Source organism: Chrysochloris asiatica, unplaced genomic scaffold (genome assembly GCF_000296735.1).
Source record: "Chrysochloris asiatica unplaced genomic scaffold, ChrAsi1.0 scaffold00001, whole genome shotgun sequence".
NCBI lineage: Eukaryota > Metazoa > Chordata > Mammalia > Afrosoricida > Chrysochloridae > Chrysochloris > Chrysochloris asiatica.
Window position 1 is genome coordinate 26,164,655 of NW_006408519.1, and position 10,202 is coordinate 26,174,856.

The 10,202-nt window shown below is 40.7% G+C and overlaps 1 protein-coding gene across 1 annotated transcript in view; it reads left to right on the forward strand.

Moving 5' to 3' along the window:
* MTBP (Mdm2, transformed 3T3 cell double minute 2, p53 binding protein (mouse) binding protein, 104kDa) overlaps positions 1-10,202 on the forward strand; it is a 100,493-nt gene that overhangs the window by 12,242 nt on the left and 78,049 nt on the right. Inside the window, exons 3-7 of the mRNA XM_006830678.1 lie at positions 3,199-3,272; positions 3,366-3,517; positions 6,422-6,480; positions 8,388-8,532; positions 9,782-9,899. Coding sequence (XP_006830741.1) covers positions 3,199-3,272; positions 3,366-3,517; positions 6,422-6,480; positions 8,388-8,532; positions 9,782-9,899 — 548 coding nt within the window. The remainder of the gene's footprint in view (positions 1-3,198; positions 3,273-3,365; positions 3,518-6,421; positions 6,481-8,387; positions 8,533-9,781; positions 9,900-10,202) is intronic.

Below are 10,202 nucleotides of genomic sequence, written 5' to 3' on the forward strand. Positions count from 1 at the left end.
GATGGCACCTAACAACAACAACAACAGGAGAAGGGATGAGTGAGAAAGGAGTCAAGGATGACATTAGACTCCTGGCTTGGGTAACAGTGTGGTGGTGGCATTTAGTGAGATTGAAGAAGCAGATTTAGAGAGTGGGGCATGCTCAATTTGGAATGTGTGATTACTTCCCAATAAGATATTAAAGTGAAAATGGCTTTTTGTTTCTTTAAATTTGATTTATTATTTTTGAGAATATACACAACAAAACAGGCACCAATTCAGTAATTTCTACATGTACAATTTAGTGACAGTGATTGCACTCTTTGATTTCTGGAACCAGTCTCAACTTTCTTTTACTGAAATGCCTTCTAATTTATTAGTGTAGACTATAAACTCTGCGCGCTAAGGTTCTTATCTAACCTTGCGAGTTGCTATTGTAAGTTTCTTCCCATATTGTTCCTGTTAATTGCAATCCAGTCAGTTCCAACTCTTAGGAATCCTGTAGAGGGTTTCCAAGGAGAAACTGGTGGTTTTGAACTGCCAACCTTGCAGTTAGCAGTTCAGTGCTTATCCTACAGTGTCTCCCATATTCTTGTTGTTAAGTGTTATTGAGTCTGTTCGGACTGCATTGGGTTGCCAAGGAGTGGCTGGTCAGTTTGAATCAACGAGCTTGTGGTTCAAATCGACCTTGCGGTTCAGTGCTTTATTCCCCAGTGCCACCCATATAGACATTTTAAAAAAGAGCATAATGCTCAAGGCAGACCTTTTTATCTCCTCATCCACATACCTTTATTCCCTCCCTTCCAGCCCCACCTGTGGCTGGAACCCCTGCACTTGAGTGACAGCCTGTGACTCTCCCCCACCTGCTTTGCCCAGCATCCTGGGCACCCTGCACTAAGCATGTGACCACCCCCAGAGGCAGCAGCCCCTGGGCCCTAGCCGTCTGTTCTTTCTTGAGGGTGCATTTGAAGGTGGGAGAGCAGCAGTGAGACTCAGCTGGTATAGGGGCTCCTTGGGCCACAACTTGGAACTTATAGGTGAGTGCAGTAGCCGTGGTGGCAGAAACCAGGCTCTCAATGCCCAGGTTACTGAGGGGGCTGTTCAGGAAGGCTAGGATTGGGAGCCCCCTCCATATACTGCAGGCCCAAGGCCATCCGATGAGGAGGGGAAAGCATCCTGTAGTAGCTTGGCTCCCTGGTAGTTGATGCAAAGGCTATCCATCTGCCTCTGGACCATAGCTGTCCACACACACACATCTTTACAGAAGAATTTGAGGGCACCCAGCTCCTTCCTAAAGGCCAGGGTGTCCCAGGCAGCCTCTCAACTACAGCCTGGCCCTTCTGGAAACATGGCTTTTAGAACCAACAGGTTCATCTTCTCTCCCCCAGACTCAGGTCTTGGCTACTTCCCTAAGGCTCCACCGCCATGGGTGTGCACAGAAACTAGAACAGCAGACTGTCTGCTATGCACCCAGCGACCTCCCTATTACTCCGTATTTTTTAGGGGACATTTTTGGTTTACGGTTTAAAGATGATCTGAGGGCAATAGTTTCAGGGTTCTTTCTACTCTCCATGGCTCCAGAAAGTCTCGAGTCCCTGAGAACTGGAGGGTCTGTTGTGCCTTTGCCTCCTTTTCATTAGGATCTTCTATGACTCTTTGATGAAATGTTCAGTTGTGTAGAGATGTCAGTGGAAGCAGTGAGAAAGGTTGGGACTGTGGGTGGACAGTAAGAAGAGCTAGAGATCTTGGACTTAATCCTGAGGCCCGACAGCAGTGTTTAAAGGAATGTGGAGAAGGAGCCAAAAGTACAATCAAGGTGCCACAGAACCTTCACCTTGCCTGTGTCTCAGGCAGAAAACCGTGGGCTGTGTCATCTTTGATCCCTCCTTGTTCCTCCTCTGCTGAGAGGTCAGTGAGAACGGACCTGAGAATGTCAGCTCATGGTGACCTTGGTGAGGGCAGGCTCAGGCTGCAGTGGAGTTATGGGGATGGAAAAGGTGACAGGGAAATGGAGACAGTCACGTATGGATGACACTTTCAGAATGTGCATCCTTAAAGGCAATAAAGAGGGGCAACTGGAAAAGGGTTTAAATGGAGCCTTCCCGATTCCCTTTAAAAAACTGTGTGTGTGTGATGCTAATGGGAAGGACCTGGTGGAGAAGGGAGAGATTGACCTTGTAATTGCCGGCCTGTGGGCACCGAGGAGGTGTGAGGAGTGGCTTTGAGTTGGAAGGGCAGAGCCTCTTCGGTGGTGTTGGTGTTGACTGCTGTTGCATCAGTTCCAACGAGGAGGGGGCTGGTGGGTTTGAACCGCCGATCTTGTGATCCAGAACTGACCTTATGGTCCAGCGCAGTATCCTAAAGCGCCACACCAGGACTCCCCTTCTGTGTTAGCAGGGGACAGTAAGATTAAAGGGGACTGCTAGCAGCACCACGTGTTTGCTGGCAGGATCATATAAATGTTAGTTCCTAATTTGTTGTTGTTGTTAAACTGCTGTTCAGTCGGTTCCGACTCAGTAAGCGACCCTGTATAGGGTTTCCGAGGAGCGGCTGGTGAGTTTGAACTGCTGGCCTTATGGTTCACACTGACCTAGAGGTCTAGTGCTTATCTTTCTAGTTTCCCTGAATGGTTTCCACAGTTTCCTTTGTCCTTACTCAGTGTCGTATTTCTGTGCATCGTGCTAAATTCTTCATGGGACTTCCGACACGCTCTCTTGTGACCCTTGATTACATTTCCTCATATGCTGTTCCACTCCCCAGGAAGAGCTTCTTCCTGCTCTTTTAGCTGGAGCGTCTCTGTACCTTCTTTGTTGCCACTCAGGCTGAACCAGACCCCAGTTTCTTTGTGGTCTTTGTAGAAGCAATTGTTTTCACTAACAGTGACACGCATGATTGTTTGGTGTGCTGCTCAGCAGGAATTGAGTAGGTGTCTTTTCAGTATGTTTATGGTAGGTTTTAATCTGAAACAGTAATCATATTGAACATGAAGTTTTTAATTGTACTGAACTTAAAAAGCAAAAAGTCCTTGTAAGTGTAGGATTGTGCTGTTTTGGTATTGCACTGTTTGAATTTTTAGCAGAGATTTAAATAAACAGACAGATCATATATATAGGATTTAGAGACCTCTGTAATATGTACAGATGCCTAAGTAGATATGCTGTAGCAGATGCTGATTTCCGGCATGCCTGTCTTCTAATAAGTGTGATTTTGCTTTTCAAGTCTGTTCAGTGGGCGGCATACCTGGATCCAAGAAATGGTTCTTTGCGGTGCAGGCGCTATGCGGATTTTATCAGGTAATACTTATTTAAAAAGTCAGTAGTAAATGCCATTGTTCATGTCAATAACTCCATGAATCCATTAGTTAATGCAGTGTTTTGACTTTTTAGTTTTGTAGTTCTGACTGGGATGAGATGCATTTTGATACAGAAAAAGATGAAATTGAAGATACTCTTCAAACAAACATGGAAGAATGCTTGACTGCTGTTGACTGTTTTGAGGAAGAAGATGGGAATAGCAGGGAATCCTTGTCCTTGGCTGAGTATGCTTACCTGCTTTCTTAGCATCCGTAAAATATCTAACAGATAGGTAGCTTAGGTCATGAGGGTGAAGATTAGGTCTTCTAGTAATTACAGGAAGGAAGTTTTAATTAATTGAAAATCTTACCCAGGCCTTCCTTCTAGTTGAGTAGAATTATTTGAAAGGCAGAAGTTGGTGTCTGATAATATTTACCTTCTTATTGTTGTTGGTGCTATCGAGTCGGTTCCAACTCATAGCGATCCTGTAGAGGGTTTCTGAGGACCAGCTCGCCGATTTGAACTGCGGACCTTGTGGTCTGCAGTCCAGGACTGAGCCTCTACTGCCTCACAAGGAGGTCATTTACCTTCTTGACCTTGTATAATCACAAGAGTCATAAAAGTGATATTTTTATTAGTGTGCCACGTTCTTGAAGATGTATGATATGTAGTTTAAAAATTTAAGAGAAACTTTATTTAGCTAGCATTCCAAACAAAACACTGTTTTCATGTTGCTGTTTGAGGAAGAAATCTATGATTTCTTTGCTGTAGTTGTATTTTTGGCATTTCAGATACCTTTCATAATTAAGTATTATACACTTACTTCAGTTCCATTATAGATTTCTGAGTTACAGTACAATGTAACTCAAAAAAAGGTGATCTATTTTGTTATAATTTCTTTTCTTCATGAGATATCCCACATACATCTCATAGTTAATACATTTTATTTGTAACCTTCCATAATACTTTATGGCATTCTGGTGTGCCACTGTAGAATAAGCATTGGACTGTTAACCACAGGGGTTGGCTGTCCAAACCCACCAGCCACTTCTCAGGAACTCTACATTGGGTCGCTATGAGTCAGAACTGGCTCAATGGCACTTAACAACAACAACAGCAGCAACATAATATTGTATAATGTTATTGTTCTTAGGTACAGTCGACTCATAATGATCCTGTATAGGATTTTCAAGGAGTCGCTGGTGAGTTTGAACCACTGAGATTTGTGGTTAGAGAATTGCTTTGATTATGTTTTATGAATTTCTATAAATAGCTACAGACTTTAAAAATCCACTCTTCCTTTTTTTCTGATTTTGCAAAAGGTGAAGGGGGACACTGTGGACTAGTAAGAAGAACATTGAAGCAAGGGTCAAGGAAAGGAGTCTCTTGTCCCTCCTGGGCTGGTCACTGAGGCTTTTGGGTCCTTTGTTTTTTCTGATTCATAAAGTATTGGGGTCATTTTAGATGATGTGTAAGGTGCTTGTCAGCCTTAAAGCTTTATCCCTGTTTATTTTTTCCTGCCACTGTTAAAAGATAAGAACCTCTGGTAGCGTAGTGGGTTATGTGCTGGGCTGCTAACTGTAGGTCAGTGGTTCAAATCTACCAGTTGCTCTGTGGGAGAAAGATGAGGCATTATTCTCCTGTAAAGATTTACAGCCTCAGAAACTACATACAGGGTCCCTGTGAGTCAGAGCTGACTCCACGGCACACCACCACCATTAAAAGGTCTGGTGCTTTAGGGTCAGCACTGGACTGTTAATTGCAAGGTTGGCAGTTCAAACCCACCAGTTGCTCCTTGGAAACACTGTACAGGGTTGATATGAATTGGAACCGACTCGACAACACTTAATGACAATGCTAAAAGTAACTCTACTCCACGGCACACAACCAACACCATCTGGAAAGTGACTTCATAATTATTTCCACAAGAGGGAGCCTAAGAACTATAGTTTAATGTGAAAATGAACCGAAAAAACAAAAACTCACTGCCATCCTGACTAACAGTTACCTCAATTCTGAGGCTGTAAATCTTTATAGGAGCCTAAAGCCTCATCTTGCTCCCATGGAGCTGGTGAGGATGGTTGTTGTTGTTGTTGTTAGGTGCTGTGGAGTTGGTTCCGACTCATAGCGACCTTGTACAGGGTTTCCGAGGTTGTCAGTCTTTATGGGAGCAGAAAGCCTCATCTTTCCCCTGCCGAACAGCTGGTAGTTTCGAACTGCTGACCCTGAGGTTAGCAGCCTGATTCGTAACCACTACACTACCAGAGCTTGTGTATAAACTAAGTTCCTTTTGCTATATAATAGACTAACTGGGGGAACATTTTTATCATGTAGATTAAGCTGATAATGTTTTAAAGCATTTGAGGAGGCTATCCTATTCTCCAGTGAGAGCTAGGGGCTACTTATTACCTGACTGAATCTTTATGTAACCTTCAGAAACACAAGCAGCATCCTCCTCTTGTGAACTCTTCTTAGTGATACCTTACTATCAGGCTTCAGAAAAATACATGGTTTATTAGGTATGATTTCTATGTAGTATATTGTTGTTATTAAATGCCTTCAGTCAGTTCTGACTCATGGGGACCCTGTATAAGGTATCCAAGGAATGGCTGGTGAGTTTGAGCCACCGACCTTTTGGTTAGAAGTCTAGTGCTTATCCTACTGTGTCATTTGTTGTTGTTGTTAAGTGCTGTCGAGTCGGTCCTGACACACAGCAACCCCGTATAGAGCTTCAGAGGAGCAGCTAGTGAGCTTGAACCACGAACCCTGATGCTCAAATGACTTTGCAGTCCAGCACATTAACCCACAACGCCACAGCAGGACTCCACAGTGCCATAGTAAGCTAGATATAATGGAAGGCGTTCTGTTTCTTTGTTTGGATTATTTGGTGTAGCTGCAACTTGGGCTCTGGGTTTGAATCCTAATGCTCATGGCTCTTATGTGACTTTAGGCAACTTATTGGGATAGTAATATAGTGTTACCTCTTAGGGTTGCCAGTGGGGCCAAATGAGATAATGTATCTAACATGTTTCACAGTGTCTATTACATAGAAAGTAAAATTACTATAACCAAAATTAATAGGACTATCTATGGAAAATAAGTATGTGTGCTCTTTTTTTTTTTCCTCCTAATTTGCCTTTTGATTTTAGTTTATATGAAGAATCTGCAGAAAATTTACATCAGTTATCAGACAAGCTTCCTGCACCTGGTAATATTTTATAACTGCTTCCAATAACTTTTGTCTGATGTTAGACTTGTTATGAATAAGTGATAATTCAGTTTCTCTTTTTCACATCTAATCTTGAAATTCAAGATGCAAAAGGATTTCTTAATTGAAGTTGAATGTAAAAAAAGTTTTCCATTACTTTAATAAAACCGTCACTGAAACGTTGCAATTCTGTTAATTATTTAGCTAAACAAAAATTAGAACTTAGAAAATTAGAGCCGTGTCTATCCTCTTACTTACTTGTTACTGAAGACGAATTTTCCCATTATGTGCCATTGTTTTCATTGTATGTTCTGTGGAACACTAGTACTTTGCAAAACTCTTGGCAGAAGAGATTCTTTAGCCTCGATCATGTGGGTAACGTTACTTATAATGAAGTAACTATAAATCCAAACCTGTTGCCATCAAGTTCATCCCAACTCACAGTGACCCTGTAGGCTCAAGTAGAGCCGCACCTCGGCTTTCCTAGGTTCTCCTTTACAGAAGCAGGCCACTGACCTTTGGGCTAGCAACTGAGCTCTTAACCTTGTACAGTGACTCAAGAGCTTCAGAAAGTCTGTGGAAAAATCCTAGTATGTTTCAATTCTGTGTTTCTATGAAATTTTGGAAGCCCCCGCATACATATCACGGAATGGAAAGTTGTGCAGTAAAGAAACCCTTTACTCAGCGTTACTGAGTCTACTCATTCCTTTTTTTCTCTCAGTGATGGAAAGCATCCTTTGTGAAAACATCTATCATATTATTCTGAAACAGTTTTTGTCTTGTTAACCAAATAGCTGTCATCTGAAACTTGGTAAAATTTGGCATCCACAATAACTTTTTTTGAATATTCTCATTATTAAAGGTCATGTACTAAGCAGATATTTGTTGGGTTTATTACAAGCTATGAAGTCCTGGTGTGGCACTAGAGGGTAAGCACTGGACTGCTAACCACAAGCTTGGGGTTCAAACCCACCAACTGCTCTTCAGAAACCCTGTACAGGGTTACTATGAGTCGGAACAGATTGGATGGCACTAAACCACATTAACAATTACATAGAATGCCCCAAACTAAGAACTGAGTAAACAATCATGAGTTAAAGGCATAGCCCCTAGCATATAGCTTATAGGCAGCCTAATCCTCATCTTCAAGGATCATATTATAATGTGAAAGGTCCCACGTGACCAATGACACGATAAACATACAGATCACCTTCTAAATAACATGTGACAAATTCAGAGAATGCACTGAAATACTATACAGTTGCTATTTTGACCAGTAGGAATACTTATTTAATTTTAACTTCATTTTTTTTTTTTTTTTTTTTAGTTTTCTGGTCTTTCAGTAAATTTATAGTTTAATAAAATTTGAAGTTTTATGAACTTATTCTTGTTTCTCAGAATCCAGTAATGTCAGTATAATTAGCTTTTCTTAATGTCTTATTGTCTTTTTAGGAGTAACTTATTTGTACATTATAATTTTATACTAATTCATTCTCTTTTGGATAACAAGATTAAGTAGAGAAAGATATAATGAAACTGCACAGGGGTTTTTTTTTTTTTTTTTGTCTTCTCTGTTTGGTACAACAATAGCATTGATCAACTCAAGAGCAATGTGCATAATTAACCCCAGCTGCAGAATTGACAAGTAATTAAGATCTAGTTTGTTGTTCTCTGGCATATTTAATGTAGCTATTTCAAGCTAACATGGCTTTCAGTCAAATGAACCTTTAAAGATTTTAAACTGCTGAAGGTGTGTATTGTCTTAAAGAATTTCAGTAATTAGAGTTAAATTATCTTCTATCTTACAAAGAAATTTAAAGGACAGTTGCTCACGGTATAATTGTTTTTGAAGCATTTTAGGTCTAACATCTTTTAAAATTTACAGCAATGTCTTTTTCTCTTTCTAGGTCGAGCAATGATCGATATCCTGCTGCTGCCCTCTGACAAAGATTTCCCTAAACTGAAAGACTGTTTGCCTACCTTGGGAGCATTCAAGCATTTGAGGGAATGGCATTCAGCAAAAATCACCATAGTAGGCAATCATGGTGAAACGTGGGTTTCTTTGTTCATAATTTGATTATTGTTCATGTTGTCTGTTTTTGTAGTTAACATGCTACCGTGTCTTAAAAATACTGTCAGCATGTAAGAATGATTTTAATATGACAAGATAAAGTGGAATGCTATGCTATGATTCAAGACACTTAAATCTTGGGAAGAATCTAGATTCTTCTTATTTCACACTTGGTAGTTCTGAGACATGTGAGTTTGTAATAAATGCCCTGGATTGTGAGAGTTAGCAAGCATTTGCGATCCAGCTACGTGGTGATCTTAAATAGGGGAGGATTGTCCATTGAGCAGTGCAACAAATCCCATGGCACCTGGACACACTGGATTTGTAATGCCGCATCTGCGTTGTTTGTATGTGCCAATGCAACGTAGAAATAAATATCCACTGGTGTGCTGTGAAGGAGCTGTGTGATGCACTGCTGACTGCTAGGTCGGTGGTTCAAACCATTGAGCTGCTCCCTAGGAGAAAGATGAGGCTGACTGATCTGTGCAGCTATACAGTCTCAGATCCAATCCTGGGTCACTGTGAGTCGGCATCCACTCACTGGCAAGGGGCTTGTTTGTTTTGGGTTTTGTTGTGCTTTATGACACTTTAGTAAGCATCAATGGTCTGTTGTAGTTTTGATCTTTAAGTAGTATACAAATGACATTAACTTCATGATTTGTTATTCAGTAAGTGTTTGTTGAGTGCTGACTACTCCAAGCAGAGCAACAAACACTAGTGCAATTAAGAAAGTGAAAAGATGTCAACCTTGGTCTCTTTAGTACAAAAGGAAACAGGAAGGCTAACACTGACAGTTACCATTTTCTATGGTCAGTGCTTCGGTAGACTTGTGGACAGAACTGTATGGGGATGTTTTAGAAGGAGAGCAGCTGTTTTTTTCTTAAGATGAGGAGCTGACATTGAGTGCAGGTCTGTGTGTGTGTGTATACACACCTGTCAGCTTTAAGCCAAGAGTAAGAAGCAAATCTCTTTCCTCATCTGTAATCATCAGTATAATTACTTATAACTCGTGGGGATGTTGGGGTGAGGTGAACTTGTGAAAAATGCTCACTCAGAGACTGACATTGAATGCGTGTCTGATTCTTGGTTATTATACTGTTTGTATTATGTTAGAAGAAAAATCAGTGATAGAAGATTGGTGATGCTGCCTTTTAGATTTGTAGTTATAATCATTAAATCTAGTAAAATATGAAACCTTGTACTTAATTATTGCCATCTTTTATTTTGTAGAAATTGTCAGAAAATTGCTGAATACCTTTCTGCTAATGTTATGCCTTTCGAAGATCTCAGAAATGCTATTGACTCAAAGGAGTTATGGAGGGGAAAAATTCATATATGGGAAAGAAAGGTAAACGGGTTTCTTAAATTTCAGTTTGCAAAGCAGTTCTTTCAACTTCACTGACAACACTAGTAAGACAACCAGAATGAATGTAGCTGGGTACGTTTTGCTCTTTGCCTGTTGGCTCATCCCAGTTTTAGGATATTGCTGGACAGGTAAATCTGTAGCAGAATGAACCATCATGCCAGTGGAACTGTCTCACCTGGTTTTTTTTTTTTTTTTAATTAAATGTTTTTATTTTGGATTGAGTGAAAGTTTACAGGGCACATCATCAGCTTCACATTCAACCATTCATATAGCTTGTTTCATTAC